The sequence below is a fragment of the Episyrphus balteatus genome, chromosome 2 (assembly GCF_945859705.1).
Source record: "Episyrphus balteatus chromosome 2, idEpiBalt1.1, whole genome shotgun sequence".
Lineage (NCBI taxonomy): Eukaryota > Metazoa > Arthropoda > Insecta > Diptera > Syrphidae > Episyrphus > Episyrphus balteatus.
In genome coordinates this window covers 88,962,384-88,988,130 of record NC_079135.1, presented here as the reverse complement: position 1 = coordinate 88,988,130, position 25,747 = coordinate 88,962,384, and the positions used below count along the sequence as shown (strand labels likewise).

The following is a 25,747-nucleotide window of genomic DNA, read 5'->3' as shown; positions in this document are numbered from 1 at the left end:
CTCAGCTAAAATTTAGCGCGAGCAGCGTACCAGGCTTTAAGCTAGCAAACGAACTAAAAAATATGTCAAATTTCAAACAGAAATGTATATCTCATCTCCTTAAGCCTGGTACGCTGTTCGCGCTAAATTTTAGCCGAGATTAAATTCCCATACAAGTTATCGATAATTAGTATGGGATCCATTTTAGCTCGGCTAAAAATTTTGTATGCGAGCTAAAATTTAGCGCGAGCAGCGTACCAGGCTTAAAGCCTGGTAGCTAATGGGAGGTAAATTTGAGCGCGAGCTGCGTACCAGGCTCTAAGCAAATTTTTTTTTCAAATTCAGGGGTCGAACTACGGCATGGTCTTTTTATACCATGGAACTACGGCATACTTTCGTTCACGTTTTGACGTGAATCAGAAGAAATGATAGAGCCATAAAGCGTCAATACGTTAACTTAAGCCTGCTGCTCGCGCTAAATTTTAGCTTCCATACAAATTATCGAAAAATTTTAGCCGAGCTAAAATGAGTCCCATACAAATTATCGGTAACTTGTATGGGAATTTTATCTTGGCTAAAATTTATCTCGAGCAGCGTACCAGGCTTTACGTATATGCCGTAGTTCGACCCCAGAATTTATGAATTAAGAAATAATGAATTTTAAAGAAATCTCTTTTATATCAATGAAATAAAATGGATTTTAAAGTCATTCAAAAATTTTATCGCGTGATAAAATTTCCAAAACAGGGGCTCTGGTTAGAGAAATATTTTTGTATGTGCGTTCCATAGTTTTTCATGTTGCAAGAATGCCCTTTATAGGTTATAAGAAATGCCTCAATTATGGAAACTATTTAATCTAATTGGTTTTTATACAGTAAAGCCTGGTACGCTGTTCGCGCTAAATTTTAGCCGAGATAAAATTCCCATACATGTTATCGATAATTTGTATGGGATCCATTTTAGCTCAGATAAAATTTTTCGATAATTTGTATGGGAGCTAAAATTTAGCGCGAGCAGCGTACCAGGCTTAACAAATTAAAAGACTTTTATTTAAATAGAGCTGCACATTAGCAGACTTTGTAGAAAAAGTATATTTTGTATGTAATCATAGGAATAAATTTTAATAACGAGTTTTTATGAAGATATTTTTCCATTCAACTTTTAATAGACAATTTTTCAAAATCAATATGTTCATTGTTACTTTCGATATCAAAATTAAATTTGAATCCGCCACCAGATGAAAAATTAATATTATTTGCTACGGGAGCAGTGGTCGTGGCAACTGATTCATTTTCCTTTGTCTCCTTCTCAGTGGCTTGGGTATCGACCGATGATGTATCAGGATTAAAGTTAAACTTAAAATCCTTCCCAGAAGTTAGTATAGCTGCTTTTTTAACAAAGCTTGATTTGTTTTGTGCATCAGTACTGGAAGTAAACTTAATTTGACGGGTTGCTATAAGTAAATTAAACAAATAAGATTAAGATAATTATGTTGCAATCATTTTAATATTTAATATTTTTTGCATTCTGATTATAAAAGTATATGTCTAGTTGCTCTAAAATAGCTAGATTCTATTAAACAACTTTGAACTTTGCTACTTTAAAAATAAAGTTATACACCCACCAAAATAATTATAAAGGCAGTCGATTTTATTCGTTTTTAAACCATATAAAGGATATTTAATTTTTACTCCTTGCACGAATAAGATGACAAGTATATACTGGATTGTTTGCAACCCTTTATTTTTATTTAAAGCCTAGTACGCTGCTCGCGCTAAATTTTAGCTCCCATACAAATTATCGAAAAATTTTATCTGAGCTAAAATGGATCCCATACAAATTATCGATAACTTGTATGGGAGTTTTATCTCGGCTAAAATTTATCGAGAGCAGCGTACCAGGCTTAAAGCCTGGTACGCTGTTCGCGCTAAATTTTAGCCGAGATAAAATTCCCATACAAGTTATCGATAATTTGTATGGGACTCATACAGTAAAGTTATATTTTAGAATGGAGAACTGTTACAAACTTGATCTGGGGTCTCAAAAGACTGCAGAATTAATGATAAATGATGATGTGTTGTGAAGGGACAAAATGGGACAACAGCAGGTGTTGGGTGTTGTTATAGCAGGCCTGAAGGCAGAACTATAACACTAGTTTTCAAAATTATACGTTTTTTGCCGAGACTAAACCACTATACTTTTCAAAAGGTTTTCGGTGTGTTGAACTTAAATCCGAAGTCCGAAAAATGCAATCATCCGATCCGTTAGAAAGTTAAAAAAATATTTGTTTACTACTTTTGATGTTATACTATGTGAAACAATTTTTTTAAAGTTTTAAAAGTTTTAGGTGTTTTAGTTGCCTTTTAAATAAGCTGTAGATCTAGAAGATATTTAAATAACAAAAAATAATTTAAAACTTATAGCTAAGAGTACGAACTAAATACACTTCAAATTTCATATTTCTATCTCATGTCAAACATAGTGAAAGAATAGCTTTAAGGGCCATTTGCTGAAACGAAACTTAAATAATTTAAGTTGAACATAAACTCTTATTCCCTACTTTTTCCTCTGCGTAAACTGCGATTTGAAAAATATTTTAAATAAAGCATTAAACATTAAAAGACCTTTGATTTTGGAAATTTTTTCAAGTAAAACTCCTTAAGTTTCATTAAAATTTAAATTTTAGTACAAATGGAATTCAATTTATTTCTATTAAGCTTAAAAATAATTCAATGACAAAATAAGCCTCAAACTAAAAATAATAGCAGTGATTTTCTTTTTCTAATAAATTTAAATAAAACAAGGGCGAAAAAAGTTCACTTTATGACCCCAATTTTAGTATCTTGAAACCATTGCCTGGCTGCTCTGCTGATGTGTTTTGGGTTATTATCCTCTTGGAAGACCCATTTAAGCGTCATTTGGTGTCAAAGTAATAGCAGCATAATGTTTTGCAAACTATTCAGGTGCCAGAGCTGGTTAATTACAGTTTTGATCAAAATTGTTTTTTTTTTTTCTTTTGTGTTTCAAATCACGTAAAAATTGTCAAAATTTTACTATGAGTAAATTTTAGTAGGTATTCAAAAAATTGTATTATTTTTATAAATTGTAATTTTGTGTTTCAAATCACGTAAAAATTGTCCAAACTTTTCTTTGAGTAAATTCAAACATTTTATTAATTTTTAAACTTTAATTTTGTGTTTCAAATCACGTAAAAATGCCATGTCCTTATTCTTGGGAAATAATATTTGTAATATCTTATGAAGAAAAAAAAAAAACAAATAAAGAATTTATCTATCTATCTATCTAGTGTGAATTTCTTGTATTTATCTGAAGTCTAACACAGTAAATCATATCATTAAATAGTGGTTTATTTTGCTTTTTTAACGTTTTTCGTGTTTTTTTAAACAAGCAGTAAACTAAGAAGATATGCAAACAATACAACTTTTATTTTCAGGACTAATAGTTAAATAGTTTCTATCTTTAGTCAAACCGTAAGAAATCAAGAAATCATAGCACAAAAATGGTTTTTTTTCCAAAGCTCAATATTATGAGCTTAAAATTTTTGCATAAAGCCTGGTACGCTGTTCGCGCTAAATTTTAGCCGAGATAAAATTCCCATACAAGTTCTAAAGTCAGTCAAAAATCACAAAAATTCCGTAAAATTACCAAATTTTCTAAAATTGTTTTTAATTCAGGGATAAATAAAATTTTTAATATTTACTCAAAAACTATCTATTATTTATAAGCTTTGAAATGTCGTTTCAAACAAAAAGAAATGTCAAAAGCAAAATTATAATAACAAAAAAGATTAACTTCCTTACACTCCTAGAAAACATCCTCACAAAGTTTGAGCAAAATCTTAAATGAGACAGCAATTCCGATTGGACGTTCTCATATGGAATTACTAAGCGGTACAGTAAATTGTGGTTAAAAATTTTTGTAATCGAGAGCGGTCAAATTTTTATTTTAACTTTGTTATTTGAGCTTTTAGTAATGCAGTCCAACACTCGTTATACAGATTCATTGACTTTCCCTGGATTCCTTAATTTTACAAATTTTAAGCTTCACTCCACTAAAGCCTGGTACGCTGCTCGCGCTAAATTTTAGCTCCCATACAAATTATCGAAAATTTTTAGCCGAGATAAAATGGATCCCATACAAGTTATCGATAACTTGTATGGGAATTTTATCAATTTTAGCGCGAGCAGCGTACCAGGCTTAACAATGAAATAATCGAAATAATTGCTATTAATTTTTACTTTCAGAAATCTGAAATTTCACTGGAAACTCGACAGGTCGAGAATAAACTTTTTGTTTCTACTGAACTTTTGGTGAAAAAAAGTGCAAACATAAATTGACTTAGACCTTACACGCATTTGTATACACTTTCATTCACCAGAAATGTGAGCAACAAAAAGTACCTATACATTACAAAATTCTAACAAGAACGGTTAAGTTTTCCCAAACTTACCGAGAGCTAATTTCTTTTCTTCTTCCTTCATTTTGGATCTATAATCACCAAACGATGCTTTCATTATTTGTCGCTTCTTGACAACTGGGGCAGTGCTGCTTTTCAGGGTTTTAAGACTTTTCGACATGTCTTCTCCTAAATCAAATTGTAAAATAAGTTAAATATTTTATGATAACTAATGAAAAACCATCTTACTTTGTTTATTAACTTTTGCATTTGCAATTGCTACCTCAAGTTGTTGAACACACCAATATAATTCCAATTGGAACTGAGATTCTGCATCTAAATCACGAACAGGAGGTGCAGTAATAATTGGTGGTGTTTTCTTTAGGGTTTTAGCTGTTTTCATTTTCAACATTTTGTTAGAAATTATAGAAAATCAGACTTGAATTCTTTTTTAAAAATTTTAATTTTTCTTCTATGCGGCCGTGTTGTCTTTTTGTTTTGCTTTTACTGTTCTATCACATTTTTTTTTCTTCCAGTTTGACGTTTTCTTTTGAAACATGTGTTTTTCGAAACTGGGTTTACAAAGTTCTACTTTCTACACGGTGACTCAAGAGATGTGACTCTTCAGCCGTTATGTCACCTTTTACACGGTGACTTTTAAGGCTCTTAAGCATTGGGCACATTTTGCAAAGTGCAAATGTGAAGCAGTACACAGACCGAGCTCAAACGGCGTACCAGGCTTTAACGATAGACCACACCGGAAAGGTATGTGGGAGCGGTACGGGTAATTGTATGAACAAAATTCAAAACTGACACATATCAACGTTCAGATGTAGAATTTTTTTTAATACAAGTACCGTTACCGCATCCCTTTCGGTCAAGCCTTTAGATGTTTTGTTTGAAAAACCAAAAACAAATTGAGAAGGCATGTTGAGAAGGCATGTTGTCAAATTCAAAATGATAAAACAATAGGGGTATTCACGATCTGGTGCAACAGGCCTGGTAAAAATGTAAAATTTTATTTTTTTACAATAGATCGTGAACGCCCCTCTTCTTATCTATAGTAAATATTGAAGCATGAATGATGTTTTTTTTCCTCCACCTTGCTTCTTCTTTTTTCCATTTTTTATAAGGGGTATTCACGATTCGATGCAAATGGTCTTGTATCGTTGTAAAAGTGCAAAAGTGTAACATTTTCTTAAAATAAAACAACCAAATATACAGACTATAATTTTTTTACACTTTTACACTTTTGCTATACCCCAACCCTATTGCAAAAATAAAATACAATGGTGCAAAATTTGTCTATTGTAGTTGTAGTAGTAGAAAACAAAATTTTGCATTTTTACACTTTTTTTGTTACACCGGATCGTGAATACCCCTATAGTTTAATTCTTTGTTTTGTTCTGGTTAATTAATTTTCATTAATTATTTAACATCAAAAGAAACTAAATTACGGGACATGAGTAGCGAAAACCATTATAAACAGAATAAAAAAGACAAACTGTTCATCATGGGTGACGCGACGGTGAGCTGCCATCTGTCAAAAATAATTTTACTCCATTGTATTTTTATTTTGCAATAGGGTTAGGGTATAGCAAAAGTGCAAGACCATTGTAAAATTTCAATCCATATATTTTGTTGTTGTAGTGTTGTTAGATTTTACACTTTTGCACTTTTGCAATGATACTAGACCAGTTGCATCGGATCGTGAATAGCCCTATTTAAATCAAATATCGTTCAAGATTTCGCTATGCTATTTTTATATGAAAAATTTCGTCCCTACACCAAACGCCTAATGTAAATCCATCAAATGTAAACCACGCTTAATTTTCGAAATCGAATTCATCTCGTACCAGCAACCACAACCAACTTCACGTCATGTCATTTTTCTTCTCCGAATTCGATGTACGAAGCCGCCATCATTCTTTTCTTTCTTTTTCAAGTATCCGTTGCTGGAGGTGGGTGTCAACATTTTTTGTTCTTCAAATAATTTCTCAAAACTTTTTTACATATTTCAAATTTTTACTTATAAATTTTAATTTTCAGATTTGTCTTTTAGTTTTTTTAAAAGCTAACAACAAACAACTTCAAAATGGTTGCAATCAAGAAACAAGTAAGTTTCACTAAAATATCCCATCCACGTGTTAAAAATTCTAACCTCATATTTTTGATGCTCTTCACAGAAAAAGGCATTAGATTCCACCAACTCGCGTTTGGCGCTTGTTATGAAATCAGGCAAATACTGCTTGGGTTACAAACAAACTTTGAAGACCCTTCGTCAAGGCAAAGCTAAATTGGTCCTTATTGCCAGCAACACTCCTGCTTTGAGGTGAGAATTGACTATTGAGAAGTAGTTTTCCATTATCTTGAATAGTTGGAACCATATGGAGTCTCTTGACTAAGAAGTATGATTTCATAAAATATTATAAATTATGGAAAACTATGGAGTAGTCAAATGAAGACGACAAATTCATGGTTCCAGCTATTTTACTGGGTAAGATTTGGATGCAACACATTTTTTGTATAAAATTGTATACATGATGATTTTTGACTCCTGAAGCGAATGAAGATATTTTCTAGAGACTCTTTCTGAAGATATATTAATTCTATTCAATGCAGGTAAATGTATTTTCAGATAATTTTAATCTTTTTATTTTTGTGTATTGCAGGAAATCTGAGATTGAATACTACGCTATGTTGGCCAAGACTGAAGTCCAACATTACAGCGGCACCAACATTGAATTGGGAACAGCCTGCGGTAAATACTTCCGCGTCTGCACCCTGTCCATCACAGATCCAGGTGATTCAGATATCATTCGCTCAGACAACAACTAAATGCAAATTAGTTAGCGTTTCTGATTAATTTTATAAAAAATAAATAAAAAACAAAAAAAAATTAACTTCAGACATTTTTATTTGAAAATTTCTCTTAAGATAAAGCTAGTATTGGCAAGATATAAGATACGATTCTTGCAAAACAGAAACTCGATTAACTACATTCTGCAAAGGGAAGAAATTTACAAAAAGGAGAAAGCTTTGTACTTGCGGCGAATATTGCTCCCAGAGTAGGGGCGCTTTCATAAATGCATGGTTGCGCAAGTCTGACGAATGCAAAGCTTTCATTAATGCAAATGACAAATGTCAGGTGTTCATAAATGTAAAACGCAAATATTTGCAGCGCAAATGTGCAAATGAAAAAATTCTCATGCGCAATGAATTTAAACTTAAAGAAAGAAGGAACATGACGTAAAAGATGATACAGCTTATCTTTATTTCTCAATTCTGTTAAAATATTAATTGGAAATTCAAAGTAAAAGTCAAAATAACAAAAATAGCGGCGAATTTCTTGGATATAATAAATTTGTAAATATTGACAGAAATGTTTTAAAAAAAGTTTTTTTTCTTAAAGGATGGAATTAAGATAATATATTGCTAATTTTGGAGAAGAGGCTGAATTGCAACTTAAAATTTTTGTCAAAATGACGCAAATCAGAAAAAGTGTTCATAAATTCAAAGTAAAATACATGCGCAAATAGTTTTTCTGACATTAGTCTGATCGCAAATGACCGCATGTAAACAAAGCAACCATGCAATTATGAAAGCACCCTAGGTTATTTTGGGTGCTTTTTGCAACTATCGGCCCTAGCAAGGTAATCCGGCGGAGCGACTTTATACGAAATATGCTTCGAGGTGTTCCGACATGTAAAAACTGTCCGTTTTGGATGAGATCGGAAAAAATCCGATCTGATCCGTATAAACGCATTTCGAAGTTAAACGTGACAAAATGCAAGGATTTTCCACCTCTTCAGCCAACACGTTAAACCTATCGTAAATTTCTTATCAATTAGACTTTTGGTAACCTCTTGTGCAGAGAATGTCTCTTTGGGGAAAGACTAAAAGTGGGAGGAATTTTTATTTATTGATTTCTACTTCATTTTAAAAATGTATCGGGAAACCAAGTACCTACAAGTGGAGCGAAACTTCAGCCCTATTCTGCCATTTCAGATTTCAACGATTTTTTACTCAGCCATTTTTCGGTCAATTTCACCTCATAATCATGAAAATTGGTGTTTTTTGCAATAAATTGAAATTTATTTCTCAAGTAAAAAAACCATAACTTCCACAAATTCTAAATGTTTTTAATGAGTAAAAGCTTTCTTGATTCAGCATAAATAAAAAAAATGTTGTACTTTGAGATTCAGCCCATAAAACCTACACCCAATTTGGTGTTTGAGCATAATAAAAAAATATTTTTAAAAAGAACAAGTACTCTGTAAAAAAAATCTGAAATTGATCGAAAAATGGCTGAGTACAAAATCATTGAAAAACGGTTTTTGACGATAACTTGAAAATTTGAGGGTCTACGAAAAATTTCAAGTGCCGAAACATGATGTACTCAGTAATACCTACAACCTCTGCTAGGTCATTTCCAAAGTAATTGACATGATTTTTATTTTGTAACACAGTGTAATTTTACTCAATGTTTGAATAAACCCATTCAACCTTAGCAAGATATAAGTGGGAGTGAAAATTTTTCCGATTCCATATGAATAATGCATCGAGGTGTGCTTCTAACAAGCGATAGAAAGTAGTATTGCAAAAACCTATATACCTTCGTATACTCACATTTTGGTCCTTCATTCATAATAACTCTCTCACGTATCTGCTATCTGCTTCCACTAGTGTTCCACCTGTGGGGTTCGCCGGGTTGACCTCAGAAATCGTCGGCAAGCCTCACGGTTTTTATTGTTCAATTTCTGAGGCCAACTGATTGCTGGTGTTTTGGCCTTTGCTTGTAGCAGGCGTTTATAGGCCTACCTTTCTTCTTACTCACATTTTAGTAAAATCTTTATATTCAAAATCAATTTTTGTCTTTGTTTAATAAAAAAAAATATAAAACCTGGGGCATGATTAAAATTTTTATTGAATAATTGAATCTTACTAATAATCTTGATTACATGCAAAGTATAATACTTTCCTTAACTCCCAATCTAAGATTTCACTGGTTTTGGTTTCTCTTCACTTTTTTTAACAGCAGCCAAATGTGCCTTACTAAATATATGCTTCTTAATGCGTGCAACATCTTCCAAAGCAGCATTACAAGTTTTACAATAATACGAACCGCTTGGCGTTCGATACATTGATAAATCCAAAGGACTATTATCATTTAAGCTCTCTAAAATCGTAGTGGATGATTTTTTGTCCAAAACAATCGGAGGTTCACCAAGAGATCGTAATCTTTTGGTATGACGTATACCTTTCAGATGAAGCAACATTTGATCGTATGATGTGGTACTAATTCCACATATATTACATTGTTGTGTATTTAAAGCATCTTGTGCTGCTTGAGTGTAATTATTAACAGATTCTAATGAAATTGATTTAAACTCATTGTTTGGATCTGAGGCTTTTTTCTTTTCATATTCTGTTATCATTGTCCGATATTGCTCTTCCTTTTGTTGCTTTATTTTTGCTTGTTCTGGGTTTTGGGGTTCATTTAAATGGGCTTTCTTTTGGGGTACAACTTCCGGCTTATTCGCTTGCAATTCTGCAGGTCTTTTTACCCCAGCAACCTGAGCTGGGGCAACATGCAAAACAACTGGTTCAAAACCCGTCGGGGTATTGACCAAAATATAAGACGATTCCTTCCCAGTTACCTTGTCCATGACCTTGCCCGTTTCCACCCAATTACCATCAACATTATAATAACCAATACCAGTTGGTGGCGAGATCTTGGTAGCAGCTGTTCTATGCCTCTTGCCATTATAATGCTGCAAAGCATGCTGAGCTGATGTTAAATCAAGCTTACATAGCTCACAACGATACGGACTGACTGTCTCTTGGGTAACAAAACGCTTTACCTCCGGGACATTCAGTCCCTTATCGGCAAATGTTTTTTTCATCCAATTCGAGACCTGTTTATCGTGGGCTTTCGATTCATAATGAATATTAGCGCTCTTAATGGAATTCAAACGAGAATTACAAACGCCACAGAAAAATGGATTCATTAGACTGTTCAATTCGTCGGGATAGGATTCATTTCTACCCATAAACAACGTTGGAGCTGGCGTTTGTTGTTCATCGCCGTTTGAAGTTTTATTTTGGCGATTAATAAAATGTTGTCTGAATTTGCCAAAGGATACATAATTGGCGCTAGAATCGCCATAACCATTGAACTGATCGGATTGATTCGGTTGGTTTGCATTTGGATTATTTCCATTACCAACCGAACCCTGTTCCGACCCGGACAACCACGATCCTCGGTTTTTATTGTTCATTGCGTTATTGGAATTCGATTGATTCCACTGAGAATTAAAATTGTTTTGTTGAGATCCAAAGTTTTTGTTATTCGAACGATTGTTTTGGAACTTTTTGGGATTTTGTCCAAATCTACCACGATTATTGGTATTTTGGTTTTGCATGTATGCGCCGCTATTATTGGTATCTTGACCATAAGAAGAATCATCAGAAAATCCATAATCTTTATGGAAGTTAATGGATTGTTTATCTAACCCAAAAGAGTCAACATCATTTACACCAGTAAATTCATTATTGGATTGATATTGTGCTGTTGAATTAGCAACATAATCGATTTGTTCAATTTCATTGAAGTTAGAATTCGCGGCATTTCCAGAGTCTTGGTAATTTGGTTGCCGATCATATCGCTGGATGAAAATATCGATTAGATTAGATTTTTTGTTTGACATCTTGACTTCTTTTTGTATTTTTGTTTTTTTAACTCACCGAATTAAAAGATCCCCAATTACTATTAGCAATGGGTATAACATTTGCTTGGACATCGTTTTTATTATAATTCATATTTATTTCAACTTTATTTATTATAGTTTTTTGAATAAAAAAAAAAAGTTGAATGAAATTTTGCTCAAGAAGTAGGATGGAAGTTTTTTTGGTAATCAATTTTTTTTTGGCGAAGCCGAATGTTGAAGGGTTGACATTCAGCTAAGAGCTAATAGCTTGAAGATTGTGGATATTTTATTGAGTTACGTTTACACTTTAACATATATCGTATTGTATTCGCTTTTTATTCGCTAAGTGAACATTTTTAACTCTGGGCCTCCGCTTGAAATAAATGATTGCAGAAAATATGTATGTCATGTGAGCAATATAACCTGTGGATTCCCCTTATGTCTATTTTCAGACATCAATTTCTGTATTTATTTCTTTTTCTTCTGAGAAGAAATAAATAGACAAATAACCTTCTACGTTTCATGACACCCCAACCCCAACTACACTGGACACAAATTCCGGTATCTAAAATTCTATTTGCCAAAAGAGATCATTTATTTTTGATCTGAGATCTAACTTCAAAGATCTCGATTTTTAACTAGATTTACACCTGTTTGCACACGCACTTTCATACACACCGCTGTATTTGACATTTATGTGAACATTTGTTTTTATATATTCTTGACTTGATTAGGTTTTTTTTTTATATGAAACAAAAAAAACAACTACGAACAAAAATATATCAATTGGCAATATCCATTTGCCACGATGGATCAATGGATTTGATACAAAAATCTCTGTTTCAAATGGAAATCGACATTAAAAATTGCTATTTTTTAGTTAAGCCTAGTATACTAGTGATGAGAACTATCGAATAAAAACTATCAAACTATCGATAGTTGCAAAATATCTTCACTCATTCAATAGTTTTAAATCATTCATTCATTTACGGCCATATTATTCACTAGTTTAAAAAATACATCTGAATGTAAAGAAATTGAAATGTCAAAAATAAATCCAAATCCATGATATTCACTATCACAAAGACAAAAAAAATACTCATTTTTAACGATTTTTTAACTATTTTTATAGTTAAAATCGGGATAGCTATTTTGGATTTGGATTCATTTTGACATTTGACAATTTTTTATCCAGATGTATTTTTTAAACTAGTGAATAATATAGCCGTAAGTTACTATTTTCATTGAATAGTTTTTTTTTTATTCGATAGTTTTTTCATTCGAATACTTGTTTTTACTCGAATAGTTTTTTTATTCGATAGTTTTTTCAATTGAATAGTTTTTTTATACGATAGTTTATCGTACTCGTGCAAAGACGATCACCTACCCAAATATACGTTATTTTTGGACCTAAAAGATCCGAGAAGTCTTTCTGGAGTTTTTCGAACAAAATTGTTGCTTGAAACCTCTATAATGAGCTCAAACCTCAAAAGTGAACCAGAAGAAAAAACATATTATCATGTTTCCGTTAATGGGATTTCCGAGGGAAAAGTTGTTCAAATTTGAAAATAAATCTACATTTTTGCAACAATTTTTGCGCTATAACCGCGACTCTTAAAAAGCTCTAAGCCAAGTTATACTTTTTATACAAAAATTGCTTCTGATGAAAGCTTTATAGAAGCTATAACATGTATAAGTTTAATTAATAAACTTATTAGTTGTTTTAATCAATCATTTAAGTTAATCGTCAATCTCCAAGGGAATTTTGTAAAAGGCAATAAAATGTAACCAAATCCACAAAATGCAATACATCAAACCTTATTACAGGGAATATTAGCGTTGCAATTTTTAATTTTTACTTCTGGGTTCTGGCGTACATACATGGGTTATGTTGGCTTGCAGTCTACATGCGAACCCATTTAATTCCACACTTGTGTTTCAATACTGTGATACATTTTTTAAGATGTTCGCGAATATTTTCAGTTCTTCTGTGTTGAATTTTCTGAAAAGTTTTCAAAAACAGAACATTTTGTTTTGATGAAACTAGTCGCTAAGCATCTTAGTGTCCTTATAAATACGGGTTTGACAGTTAATTTTCAGCTGGTTCTCATCTTGTTTATATGCGTTTTTGGCCGTTTTCACTATCACTGATCCACTGTATTAAGAATTTGATGCTTCTTATTCAGCACCGAGTTTCCTTGGATTATTTTGCTGCATGAAACAGAAAGTAGAATTTCAAAAGAAGTAATTTTCATTTCATTTTATAGTTAAAAAGAATAACTCACTACAGTTAGATCTCTAGGAAATAGATTGTCCAAAATTGCATCAATAGAACTGCTGACTACAAATATACATATTCTTTTGTGATGACCCGGGGCCCAATTCCGCAAGAGTGAATTCCTCTGTGTACACAAAAATTGCCTTAAGAACAAAGCAGAGAAAAACTTACACAAAAAAACTAATTCTTGCGGAATTGGGCCCCAGCCCCAGGACAACCTTTACAAAAATATCAATTAAAAAGTCAAAACAAAGATATTTCTCTTGGAAATGTTTTCTTTTTATTTCCTTAACATGAAAAAAAATCTAAATACAGATACATTTATTATTCTTTTATACTTCCATTCATATTTAGTTGCTTAGCCAAAAGTTCTTTCAAGACAAGCCTGAATTAGAACCTCACAAAGATGAAAAAATAATAAAATCCAAAATGATGACAGTTTTAAAATTAATTAATTCAGATGTGTTCCACCAATTCAATAAATTTAAGAACTTTTAACATAAAATTTGTTTAGTATTGATGTGTTTACTATATTGATTTTGCATACATATGTACTCTAAGGACTAAGTGTTGTTCTATTTCGCTTGTGGATCAGTACAAGTAGCTGTTTTTATTTGTTTGAGCGAGAGAACTGTTGTTTTATGTGGACTGGGTATGTTTGTCGCTTTTTTTCTAACATACATACATAATTATAAAGTAATAAAATTAAGATTAAAAGAATGATATTCCGTTTATTTTTGTTTTAATATTAATTTTGTTTTGTTTTTTTTTATTGTATTTATTAAAGAGGAATAGTTTTTTTTTAGTTTTAATATGATAAATCTTGGGTTTTAATTAGGCAACCACCCGTCTGTTGTTGGTAGACTTCGATTGTATCGCCTTCTTCCATCTCAAGCGAAGTTGGTGTGTCGTTTTCATTTATTGGCTGTCCATCGAATCGAAACCGAACCACTTGCATGGATAGACCCTGGAAACGAAAAACAGCATAAATGAGATAAATTTGAAACCAAAATAAACAAAAAAAAAAAAAACTTACCGCTCGATCACAATAAGCATTCATCAGTTTTCGCAGTGGGGTATGCTTTTTGATTTTAAACTGGACGACAGCATTGTCTTGTCCCAAGACTTTCAAGTTGATGTGTTCAGTTTCGGATCCCTAATTGAATATAGAAGCAAAATGTTACACATAAACATTAAACAAGAACTAAATTTAATGTAAAAAACTAAAATAAAATAAAATCATCATTTCATTATTTTTTTCCATTGTAAAAAACTTAAGTTAGAAAGTTTGAATGCGAACTGCTTCACTTTTGTGAATTTGAAACGCTAAACGGCAAATGTTCTAGTTCTTTGGTTAGAACTCCGAATGCAGGATATAACACTAAAGTTAGTTTTGGTGATTTTTACTTGCGATATTGTAGGTACTATACAGAGTGTCCCAAAAATAATGGATCAAACGAATTATACTTAAGGGCTCTCAGAATTCGGTAATTTATTCATCCCAAATTTTGACGGTTTTCCATTAAATGCATTTTTGTGAAATTTCGAAAATTCCTTACTTTTCGACAGTGTTTTGTTTTGTTTTACAATTCTTTCACTTAAACATTGCCTTATAATTGGGAACAGTTAATCAATCAAAATATTTTTCATTTCATACGCCATTTCGCTACAAATAAATTAACAGTTTCAAGTTTTATAAAAACTGAATTTCTGTCTTTTATTATGTTTTGTTATTTTAAAAACTTTCCCTGTTATTGCAGTTTTCAAAAAGTTCTAAAAGTCTCCAAAGTTGAAGTTAGAACGAAAGATATTACAATTTGAATTCATCAAAACAGGGGTTTTCAGAGGTTCATTTTTTAAATCCGATTTTGCCCGAAAAAAGCTATTATATAATTTTAACATAAGCCAAAAATAAAATTAAAAAAAAAAGAATTTGAAAATTTTGTTTGAAAAATCAAATTTTCTGAAACAGGACATTGAATTTTTTTGAAATTTTGGTTTAGATGTTTATTTGTTATGGCATTCAAATCTTATATTTTTTTTTTTTTTTCAAAAAATGATTTATAAAAAACCACCCCAGACTTACATATATTTTTCATTCTTTGTGTTTTTTGAGAATTATTTTTTTTTTATGAATTATATATTTTCAATTTTGGTTAAAGTCAATTAAGTGTTATGATTAAGTTAATAATTTGTATTATATCTAAAAATGTTTTTTTTTTTTAGTTAATCCTAGCACCCATATTAAATGTGTTGTTATTGGAAGGTTAATAAAAGAAATTAAATTGCATACTTGTCTTGGAGGTCACTTTGATTTCAGAAGTTTTGTTTTTACTTTTGAAAACCCAATTTTTTTTTTTTCTATAAATTTTCTAAATCTATTGAAAAACTCTTAAACATTTTAGAAACTTTAACCCTAAAAGCAAGTTCGTGCGACCTGGTCGTGCATTTTATTTAACTTTAAAGTAGGTACTTTTGTTGTTTACAGTTTTGAGCCGTGGCAATAACATACAGAATCCAACATTTACAAACATTTGTATCAGTTGGATTTAACGTGCGTGGCTTTAATTGACAGCTGCGAGTTGTATATCTTATACAACTTTTTTACTGCACATACGAATAGCTTTACCAATAAATACACATTGGGCCATATTCACAAACACTGTCTAAGCTGCTTCTAAGAAAGACTGGACTTATTGAAATAACATTGGATAAACCCCAGTCTAAGATAAACTGGGATCTAAAAACGACTATGAATATGCCCCATTACGTCTATTATTGACTGTGTTTTTATTTTGGTAACTCAGTACATAGTTCAGTAAAATTTAGCACAGTAAACAACAACAAATTATTGCTTAGGATAAACAAGTTGTTTATTTGTTGGTTTACCGAGAAATTTTTGACCCTTCACAATAAATGATTATTAATAAAAGTAAACGTTTGTTGTTGTTAACTCAGGAAAAAACTGAGTTACGATTATTATACGATGAACTAAAAAACATGACTTTGAAAATCAAAAGTGCGAAGGAGAAAATGATACAAGTTTTCCTTCACACTCATACAATGAGTCACAATTTTGTTAGATATGTAAGTCGTTTCTTTTATTTTTTGCATCACTAATATTTTGCTTAGAAAAATGGAACCCAATTTAAATTGTAAGTAACATGCAAACATGAGAAATAATATCTTGTTTCCTTTCGTCCAGGTACGAAAATGGACTCATCAGTTAAATACTGGCATACCCTTGGTAAGACGCAAAATTTTGGTCCATGATCAAAATTATAAAAATCACAGCCTGAATAATTTTGTATAAGTCTGTGATCATGGACCGTATTTTTGGTCTTAATAAAGGTATCACAGTTTCTAAATAATGAGCCACTGTCGTACCTGGGAGAAAATTTATTTTCTGTGTTAAATAATAATATCAAAAGTAACAAAATAAAGACGTACCTACTTGGTTAAAACGAATTGAGTCACTAAGCGACAGATGCGACCATGTTCTGTTCTAACAAATTGTCATTGTGAAGAAATGCAAATACGGTTTTCTTATGGGCTTTTCGATTGGTAAAAAAAATCAAATTAATTTTTGATCTAAATCTGTCAACAAATTGATTTTTTGTGTTTTGAACTTCACTCGACTGCTGACCACATCAGTTTTTTCAAAACATAGGTTTTCGTTCTTTTTCTCGTTTTAATGGTCAACTTTTTTTCCCCTGCCTGTTTGATTCTCAACGTTATAAGGAATATGTTCATAACACAAAAAGATAGTACCTAATATGCAATAGTTTTGGATGCAATCATAAAATAAAATAAATCTTTGCCTCCTAACTTATTCATGAATTTCTCTTAGTTCCTAAGACTGTGTTAACCAGTCTTTTGGAATATAGTAAAAAACACATAAAACCGTTACAAAGTAATAAGAGAAGTATTTTTGCATTATAGATACGTTTCATTATGACCAAATTAAGCAACTCTTAATTCTATATTCGATCTTTGCCAAAAATATGTTTTCTATCTAAGGCCGGTTACTCACGATACAAAATAACTTTTCAAATTGACATTACAGACTTGAGCGCATATAAAAATTATTTTGATGTGTACACTTAATTAACTTCACAAACAAGCTCATTCACAACACAAAAACTATCAAACTTGAATTTGCGTTTTTTTTTTCGTGTCGTGAATGGCCAGCCTATTTGAAGTTATAATAGAAATAAAAGTGTAATAAATAAAATAAGTCATAAGTGAACAAAATCGCCATTTTACCAATTTTTAAATAAATAAACAAAGAAGCATTCATTAATCGAATTGTTTTGTAGACAAATGATATTATGCATGCGCAAACTACATTCTACTAAACTACCCAAAGAACTTCATTGAAAAGCAAAATTTTTCAATACATCTGCCTTTTTCACATTCAAATGTTTGGGTATTATTTTTACGACTTAAAAGACGCCGATTTCAGCGCGCCTAAAACACATCACAACAATTAACAATAAAAACATGTGAGAAAGCAAAATGTAAAATTGAATAATTTTTAAAAACTGTCCCTAACATAATTCAAATCGTTTTAACCTTGAAATTAAAACATTTTAATGAAAAAAAAGTAAGTGGGCGGCAACTTTTTGTTGCAACTGTAACTAGTATACATATAAAATATTTCAGCGAATTTCATAAAAAGAACGATTTTTTACAGTGCATGTATTAACATGATTTGTAATAAAAAAAAATACTTGACAGAATTTAAAAATTCTGCCTCGTGAATTGGATCGAGCGAACGCTAGACAAAATATGGTTAAGATTTTTTTTTTTTGAAATTATGAGGAATAAAATGATTTAGCAAAATCGATTTTCAAATTTTGCATTTCTATTTTAAAAGTTTGTTATACGCAATAAATAAAAATAACTTATTTAGTACAAAAAATCGAATATATTTTGTTCAATTTCATTTGCAAAAAAAAAAAGCCGGAGGTTGAGGAACACCGCGCCATGTTGTCGGCGTCATACCCGCACCAAATTTTTTCTATGCCAATCGTTTTCAATTATTTTATAATTTGTTGTTAAAGTACAAACGTAGGTTTTATTTGCTTACCTTCTTTTCATCAGACATTGTGAAATATAGTTTTATAAACCAAATTAACTTCCAAACTTTTAAAAAACGACTAAAATTTAGATTCAACACCAAGCACGACTCGCTCAACGATTTATCACTGAAGAACACAATTATTTAAATGGCGGAGGTGAGGTTTTTTCTTTCGATAGGTATCTTTTTGATTTGCTCAACTTTTTTTTTTGTAAATGATGCCGCTGAAGGTGGAAGAGAGACAGATGGATGGCGTTGTAGCTCAAATAGTTTTGAGCACAAAAAAGTGATGCCAATCACAAGATGGCAGCATTCAGACAGAACAAATTGTTTATGATTATTAAGGCTACCGGCATACTATAGTTTATTTTTGTCAAACTGCTGTAACCTTGTTCTGTAACTTTATCACTGAAGCCTAGTACGCAGATCGCGCTAAAATTTAACTTTCATACAAATTTCCTCAAAAGATAAATTTTAGCGAGGATTTTTAGCCAGGTAGTACGCAGTTCACGCGCTAAATTCGAATTCTCATCTACTACTTTTGCAAAAAGTCTCCACTCAATTTAGCTCGCGAAATAATGCTCAGCGCATTTTTTCACAGATAAATTTAGACATTTTTGTGGTTGTTGTTGTTGCTGCAAGGAATAAGACACAAAAAACCTTGGAATATATAAAAGAAGAGGAATAAAACAAAATGGGAGCGTAAAAAAGGTATTCTGCAGGTAAAAAAAATATGTAATGTAATATTGAATGTAAGCTGGTATAAGTAAATGAAACTGTGATTCAGCCGTTATTTTTAAATTTAAATTTATCTTGGCTTTTAGCGAACGCGTGTAGAGATAAAAATTGTCGAGATAAAATTTAGTTTAGCGCGATCTGCGTACTGGGCTTGATGGTTAAAGCCATAACTAACGCACAAAAACCTTAGAGGATATGAGTGTCAACTTAGCGAAACACCCATCACTGATCCAAACGGGACTAGGTGCATAATTTGCCGTTATTTAGTCGTTAATTAGTTGTGGTAATTTTGATTTTGTCGTTCATTGTTTTCATATATATTTTTGATGTTTCGCTAACTTGATATCAACTTAGCGAAACAACAACTCTTAAAAAAGGTCTTTTTGAAAACTTGAGTATGCCGGAATTTGCCGTTAATTAGTCGTTAATTAGTTGTGATAATTTCGATTTTGTCGCTCATTGATTTCATAGGAAAATATGTTGTTTCGCTAACTTGATATCAACCTAGCGAAACACCATCTCTAAACAATTTTTTTTTGGAAAACTAAGTATGAGGGAATTTGCCGTTAATTAGTTGTTAATTAGTTGTGCCAATTTCAATTTTGTCGTTCACTGTTTTCTTTCAAATTTTTGACATTTTCCCAATTTGACATGAATTTACCAATTTTTGCTTCAAAAAGTGACTTAAACTTGACGCATCAAAGCGTGGCTTATACCAAAATTTGCCATTTGAGACCCTCGAATTAGTTGTGCCAATTTCAATTTTGTCGTTCACTGTTTTCATTCAAATGTTTGACATTTTCCCAATTTGACATGAATTTACCAATTTTTACTTCAAAAAGTGACTTAAACTTGACGCACCAAAGCGTGGCTTATACCAAAATTTGCCGTTTGAGACCCTCAAATTAGTTGTGCCAATTTCAATTTTGTTGCTCACTGTTTTCATTCAAATTGAGTGTTGTTCCGCTAACTTGACACGAATTTACCAAGTTTCGCTTTAAAAGTGGCTTAAACTTAACGCATCAAAGCGTGGCTTGCACCTGAATTTGTTGTTCGGGACCCTCGATTGAGTTTTACCAATTTCAATTTTGTCGTTCACTGTTTTCATTGAAAAGTGTGTTGTTTCGCTAACTTGACGTGTCAACTTAGCGAGGCACCCTACAAAAAGTGGCTTAAACTTAACGCATCAAAGCGTGGCTTATACCTGAATTTGCCGTTCGGGACCCTCGAATTAGTTGTGTCATTTTTAATTTTGTCGCTAACTGTTTTCATTCAAATTTTTGACATTTTCCAAATTTGAAAAAAATTTACCAATTTTCGCTTAAAAAGTGGCTTAAACTTAACGCATCAAAGCGTGGCTTATACCTGAATTTGCCGTTCGGGACCCTCGAATTAGTTGTGCCATTTTCAATTTTGTCGCTAACTGTTTTCATTCAAATTTTTGACATTTTCCAAATTTGAAAAAAATTTACCAATTTTCGCTTAAAAAGTGGCTTAAACTTAACGCATCAAAGCGTGGCTTATACCAAAATTTGCCGTTCGAGACCCTCGAATTAGTTGTGGCATTTTCAATTTTGTCGCTCACTGTTTTCATTCAAATTGAGTGTTGTTCCGCTAACTTGACACGAATTTACCAAGTTTCGCTTAAAAAGTGGCTTAAACTTAACGCATCAAAGCGTGGCTTGCACCTGAATTTGTTGTTCGGGACCCTCGATTGAGTTTTACCAATTAAAGTAAACAGTGAACGACAAAATTGAAATTGGTACAACTCAATCGAGGGTCCCGAACGGCAAATTCAGGTATAAGCCACGCTTTGATGCGTTAAGTTTAAGCCACTTTTTGGAGGGTGCCTCGCTAAGTTGACACGTCAAGTTAGCGAAACAACACACTTTTCAATGAAAACAGTGAACGACAAAATTGAAATTGGTACAACTAAATCGAGGATCCCGAACAACAAATTCAAGTGCAAGCCACGCTTTGATGCGTTAAGTTTAAGCCACTTTTTAAGCGAAACTTGGTAAATTCGTGTCAAGCTAGCGGAACAACACTCAATTTGAATGAAAACAGTGAGCGACAAAATTGAAAATGCCACAACTAATTCGAGGGTCTCGAACGGCAAATTTTGGTATAAGCCACGCTTTGATGCGTTAAGTTTAAGCCACTTTTTAAGCGAAAATTGGTAAATTTTTTTCAAATTTGGAAAATGTCAAAAATTTGAATGAAAACAGTTAGCGACAAAATTGAAAATGGCACAACTAATTCGAGGGTCCCGAACGGCAAATTCAGGTATAAGCCACGCTTTGATGCGTTAAGTTTAAGCCACTTTTTGGAGGGTGCCTCGCTAAGTTGACACGTCAAGTTAGCGAAACAACACACTTTTCAATGAAAACAGTGAACGACAAAATTGAAATTGGTACAACTAAATCGAGGGTCCCGAACAACAAATTCAAGTGCAAGCCACGCTTTGATGCGTTAAGTTTAAGCCACTTTTTAAGCGAAACTTGGTAAATTCGTGTCAAGTTAGCGGAACAACACTCAATTTGAATGAAAACAGTGAGCGACAAAATTGAAAATGCCACAACTAATTCGAGGGTCTCGAACGGCAAATTTTGGTATAAGCCACGCTTTGATGCGTTAAGTTTAAGCCACTTTTTAAGCGAAAATTGGTAAATTTTTTTCAAATTTGGAAAATGTCAAAAATTTGAATGAAAACAGTTAGCGACAAAATTGAAAATGGCACAACTAATTCGAGGGTCCCGAACGGCAAATTCAGGTATAAGCCACGCTTTGATGCGTTAAGTTTAAGCCACTTTTTGTAGGGTGCCTCGCTAAGTTGACACGTCAAGTTAGCGAAACAACACACTTTTCAATGAAAACAGTGAACGACAAAATTGAAATTGGTACAACTCAATCGAGGGTCCCGAACAACAAATTCAGGTGCAAGCCACGCTTTGATGCGTTAAGTTTAAGCCACTTTTTAAGCGAAACTTGGTAAATTCGTGTCAAGTTAGCGGAACAACACTCAATTTGAATGAAAACAGTGAGCAACAAAATTGAAATTGGCACAACTAATTTGAGGGTCTCAAACGGCAAATTTTGGTATAAGCCACGCTTTGGTGCGTCAAGTTTAAGTCACTTTTTGAAGTAAAAATTGGTAAATTCATGTCAAATTGGGAAAATGTCAAACATTTGAATGAAAACAGTGAACGACAAAATTGAAATTGGCACAACTAATTCGAGGGTCTCAAATGGCAAATTTTGGTATAAGCCACGCTTTGATGCGTCAAGTTTAAGTCACTTTTTGAAGCAAAAATTGGTAAATTCATGTCAAATTGGGAAAATGTCAAAAATTTGAAAGAAAACAGTGAACGACAAAATTGAAATTGGCACAACTAATTAACAACTAATTAACGGCAAATTCCCTCATACTTAGTTTTCCAAAAAAAAAATTGTTTAGAGATGGTGTTTCGCTAGGTTGATATCAAGTTAGCGAAACAACATATTTTCCTATGAAATCATACTCAAGTTTTCAAAAAGACCTTTTTTAAGAGTTGTTGTTTCGCTAAGTTGATATCAAGTTAGCGAAACATCAAAAATATATATGAAAACAATGAACGACAAAATCAAAATTACCACAACTAATTAACGACTAAATAACGGCAAATTATGCACCTAGTCCCGTTTGGATCAGTGATGGGTGTTTCGCTAAGTTGACACTCATTTAGAGGATTATAATATATGGAGTGCTTGTGCTGTTAGTTCCGTGAAGCTTTTATAGAGGGCTCTATTTTCTCTAAGTTTTTCGATGAGTGCATCCCAACTAACATTTCAGCTTCGGTTAAGGTATTATAAAAGCTACATATCAGCTTCTTTTAAACTTTAGTAAGGTTGTTGGGCATGGAAAAAGGAGAACGTTTGTTTAAGTTTTTTAAGTTTGACTCTCTATAAGGATCTTAAACGAAGCTTTACCGAAGCTCTACCGAAGCTTTGAGATTTGACAAATAGCTTCGGAACAGCTTGTATAGCTCTTTAATACATGTCTTATCGAAATTAAAAAAAAAAAACAACTACAAAAACAAAAAAGAATTCTTTTTTAGCACGTTTTAAATCATGAATTTTATCTTTTGATCTGATATTAGGTGTGTTTTTTTGTTTATCTATATAGATTTTGTGCAAAAAAACGACATCGAGATTTTTGAAATCAAAACAATTTACGTGTTAAAAACAACAAAAACTTTATCTGTATAGATTTTTGAAAAATCCAGATAATTATCCAGATTTTACTTTCTCTCGATAAAAACAGTAGTGCCATAAGGTAGTTTAATTGTTGTGTTCATACAGAAATATCTGAAAATATTAACAAAAAAAAAAAGCGGAGAAAACGAGGTTTGAAAAAAACTCTCATAGAAAAAAATAATCAAAAATTTGTTTGACATGGTTGCATTGAAATGTTAATATCTCGAGATATACCCAATGCACTTTTCAGATAAAAGTCTTCAATGGATCCTGATAAGATTGTTGAACAGATATGTATATAAAATTACCAAAGTTTTTTCGAAAAATTAGAAATAAAAATAAAAAAGTTTTTACATTTGATTTTTAAAAAATCGAAAAAAAATTCAATATGGCTACCTTCAAACGCTTATAACACAAGAACGACATTTCAACGTTCAGATGTGGCATTTTTTACCCGTACCGCTACCGCATAACCTCCGGTGTGGCCAAGCCTTAATTCATTTATTTCTTGCTATTAAAATTATTTTCTGTTCTGATTTTTCTTGATTTAAATTAATTTTGAATTTTTTTATTTTGACTTTGACAGAATACTGGATGATATTTGTTCGTTAGCATTTTCGTTGTCGACTTTGGAGGCTTGAAAATTTTTCGTTTCGCATCAGCAGCGTATTAACTAGGCTTTATGTGTACTGTGATAAAAGCCGATAATTTGATAGTGTAAACCATATAAGGTCATAAAATGATATTTTGGCACCACTTTTAAAACTATTTTGGCTTAACTTTTATTTCTACAACATCTTGATGAACTCAACAAAACAAGGCCACAATAAACATAAACATCAAAGCGGCAAAGAATGGAAAAATAAAAATGGATACGGCAAACTGCGAAGCATTTAATTTCTTATATATTTCACCCGATAAAAATGATGACATTCAAGAATTCATTAAGGTAATTTCTGCAATATCAATTTTCTTTAATTGTATTAGATAAATACTTACAGATTGCAGCAACATTAATAAAACAAAATAAAAAAGTTCTCCTATTCACTCGTCAACATGTTGATATGATGCCGGCTTTAGCCGGTTTGAATAAAGAGCAGATGCAACATTTTATCATTTCGTATGTACTTTTGTATCTTAATTTTTCAAAACGAATTTTTTATCTTTTTGAATGCATGTTAATTTATTTTTTTTTTTTCATTTATTGGGTAGATATCATTCAGATATAAATACTATCATTGGAAAACTATTAGAACTTCACGATTGGACAATTTTGCCTGATTTCGTTGTATTAAATTTGAATTCATTCTACAATCCTTCAAATGATGAGGACGAGAATGGTCATCCCAAATTTGATAAAGTATGCTTTTGTATCTCAACATTGCTAAATTATATGCGTTTTTTGAAGACAAAGAAATGTTCAAAAAGTGTGGTACTTTTAAATTCAAATCGAGATGTGAAAGTACAGCTTTTAATTGATTTTTATTTTTATAAGATGGCAGCATTCAATGAGATCGCCGCGTTACAAAATAAAGTTTTGAATTAAAAAAAATATAGCCAAAGGCCAGAGCATAAAGGTCTCAATTTAAAAAAAAATTAGAAAAAAAAAAAAATCCATAGAGTATACCTAGACCATAGAGTATTATTATAAGAATCATACATTTTATTTAAGATATACATAACTTATTTTATAAATTAATATTATTAAATTTTGAATTTGTACTCTGCATTTTTTTTTGCAGATACAAACATTTTTGAAATGAGTTAAATCGTTATTTTACTAAGAAAACACATTTTTTTGAAATAAAACTTAGCAAGGTTATTCGAAATTATTGTAAAGTTTCCGATTCAGATTTGGGGATAATTTTCGTTTGGTACAAAAAATAGTCGGAAAAGGAAAGCTAGAAGTTAAGATTCCATATAAAATTCGAAGTTTAAACGAAATCCCAAAGTAGTAGCTATTTGATTAAAATTCTATAGGTACTTCATAATTAATGTATATAAAAAGAAAATGCACGACTGGGGTCGCACGTACTTGCTCTTGCAGTTCAAAGCACTTTTATGTTAGTTTACTTGTAGATTATAAGAGCTGCCTCTACATAAATTTTTAAGAAATTTGGTTTATGTAAGGGAAGAGCCGACGTGGAGACCATTTTTTTTGTTAAATACATTTTTTTTTGTTATTTGACTTTTTTGAGAAAAACTAAAAATGCTGTATTATTGAAATTGCTTTGAATATTACGTATGCAAAAATTAATCAAAATCGTTAAAACCGTTTTCGAGAAAATTGTAATAACTACCTAATT

The 25,747-nt window shown here is 31.8% G+C and overlaps 5 protein-coding genes across 6 annotated transcripts; 2 read left to right on the top strand and 3 right to left on the bottom strand.

Annotated features, from left to right (window-relative positions):
* Positions 1–1,054: 1,054 nt before the first annotated feature.
* LOC129910109 (UPF0488 protein CG14286) lies at positions 1,055–4,919 on the bottom strand. Its single transcript, XM_055987372.1, has 3 exons — positions 4,646–4,919; positions 4,451–4,585; positions 1,055–1,432 (listed from the first exon to the last, which is right to left on the bottom strand). The coding sequence occupies exons 1-3, from the start codon at positions 4,806–4,808 to the stop codon at positions 1,134–1,136; spliced, it is 597 nt and encodes a 198-aa protein (XP_055843347.1). The 5' UTR covers positions 4,809–4,919; the 3' UTR covers positions 1,055–1,133.
* Positions 4,920–6,369: 1,450 nt separating this feature from the next.
* Positions 6,370–7,285, top strand: LOC129910146 (60S ribosomal protein L30-like). The gene is made up of 3 exons (XM_055987417.1): positions 6,370–6,512; positions 6,583–6,728; positions 7,069–7,285. The coding sequence occupies exons 1-3, from the start codon at positions 6,492–6,494 to the stop codon at positions 7,232–7,234; spliced, it is 333 nt and encodes a 110-aa protein (XP_055843392.1). The 5' UTR covers positions 6,370–6,491; the 3' UTR covers positions 7,235–7,285.
* A 2,015-nt stretch (positions 7,286–9,300) lies between these two features.
* On the bottom strand, positions 9,301–11,320 carry LOC129911466 (uncharacterized protein DDB_G0292186-like). Its single transcript, XM_055989279.1, has 2 exons — positions 11,144–11,320; positions 9,301–11,064 (listed from the first exon to the last, which is right to left on the bottom strand). The coding sequence occupies exons 1-2, from the start codon at positions 11,216–11,218 to the stop codon at positions 9,391–9,393; spliced, it is 1,749 nt and encodes a 582-aa protein (XP_055845254.1). The 5' UTR covers positions 11,219–11,320; the 3' UTR covers positions 9,301–9,390.
* Positions 11,321–14,095: 2,775 nt separating this feature from the next.
* On the bottom strand, positions 14,096–18,658 carry LOC129910776 (small ubiquitin-related modifier 3). The gene is made up of 3 exons (XM_055988313.1): positions 18,477–18,658; positions 14,421–14,540; positions 14,096–14,351 (listed from the first exon to the last, which is right to left on the bottom strand). Exons 1-3 carry the CDS (start codon positions 18,492–18,494, stop codon positions 14,193–14,195), a joined length of 297 nt encoding a protein of 98 aa, XP_055844288.1. The 5' UTR covers positions 18,495–18,658; the 3' UTR covers positions 14,096–14,192.
* A 5,430-nt stretch (positions 18,659–24,088) lies between these two features.
* Positions 24,089–25,144, top strand: LOC129911464 (uncharacterized). Of its 2 annotated transcripts, XM_055989278.1 has the most exons (4): positions 24,090–24,390; positions 24,443–24,561; positions 24,654–24,873; positions 24,937–25,144. In XM_055989278.1, exons 1-4 carry the CDS (start codon positions 24,310–24,312, stop codon positions 24,985–24,987), a joined length of 471 nt encoding a protein of 156 aa, XP_055845253.1. In that variant the 5' UTR covers positions 24,090–24,309; the 3' UTR covers positions 24,988–25,144. The 2 variants fall into 2 exon arrangements, with proteins under 2 accessions (XP_055845252.1, XP_055845253.1); XM_055989277.1 differs by having other exon boundaries at positions 24,089–24,390; positions 24,654–25,144.
* The last annotated feature ends 603 nt before the right edge of the window (positions 25,145–25,747 follow it).

Excerpts from the sequence above, each read along its gene's own strand:
- LOC129910109 (XM_055987372.1), bottom strand. The coding sequence starts at position 4,808 with ATGTTGAAAATGAAAACAGCTAAAACCCTAAAGAAAACACCACCAATT. Across the intron at positions 4,586-4,645 it reads TGCAAAAGTTAATAAACAAA|GAGAAGACATGTCGAAAAGT; the intron begins GTAAGATGGTTT and ends AATTTGATTTAG. Across the intron at positions 1,433-4,450 it reads AGAAAAGAAATTAGCTCTCG|CAACCCGTCAAATTAAGTTT; the intron begins GTAAGTTTGGGA and ends ATTTACTTATAG.
- LOC129910146 (XM_055987417.1), top strand. The coding sequence starts at position 6,492 with ATGGTTGCAATCAAGAAACAA. Across the intron at positions 6,513-6,582 it reads TGGTTGCAATCAAGAAACAA|AAAAAGGCATTAGATTCCAC; the intron begins GTAAGTTTCACT and ends TGCTCTTCACAG. Across the intron at positions 6,729-7,068 it reads AGCAACACTCCTGCTTTGAG|GAAATCTGAGATTGAATACT; the intron begins GTGAGAATTGAC and ends TGTGTATTGCAG.
- LOC129911466 (XM_055989279.1), bottom strand. The coding sequence starts at position 11,218 with ATGAATTATAATAAAAACGATGTCCAAGCAAATGTTATACCCATTGCT. Across the intron at positions 11,065-11,143 it reads ATTGGGGATCTTTTAATTCG|CGATATGATCGGCAACCAAA; the intron begins GTGAGTTAAAAA and ends ATTTTCATCCAG.
- LOC129910776 (XM_055988313.1), bottom strand. Across the intron at positions 14,352-14,420 it reads ATGCTTATTGTGATCGAGCG|GGTCTATCCATGCAAGTGGT; the intron begins GTAAGTTTTTTT and ends TTTCGTTTCCAG.
- LOC129911464 (XM_055989277.1), top strand. The coding sequence starts at position 24,310 with ATGGATACGGCAAACTGCGAAGCATTTAATTTCTTATATATTTCACCC. Across the intron at positions 24,391-24,442 it reads ACATTCAAGAATTCATTAAG|ATTGCAGCAACATTAATAAA; the intron begins GTAATTTCTGCA and ends AAATACTTACAG. Across the intron at positions 24,562-24,653 it reads ATGCAACATTTTATCATTTC|ATATCATTCAGATATAAATA; the intron begins GTATGTACTTTT and ends TTTATTGGGTAG.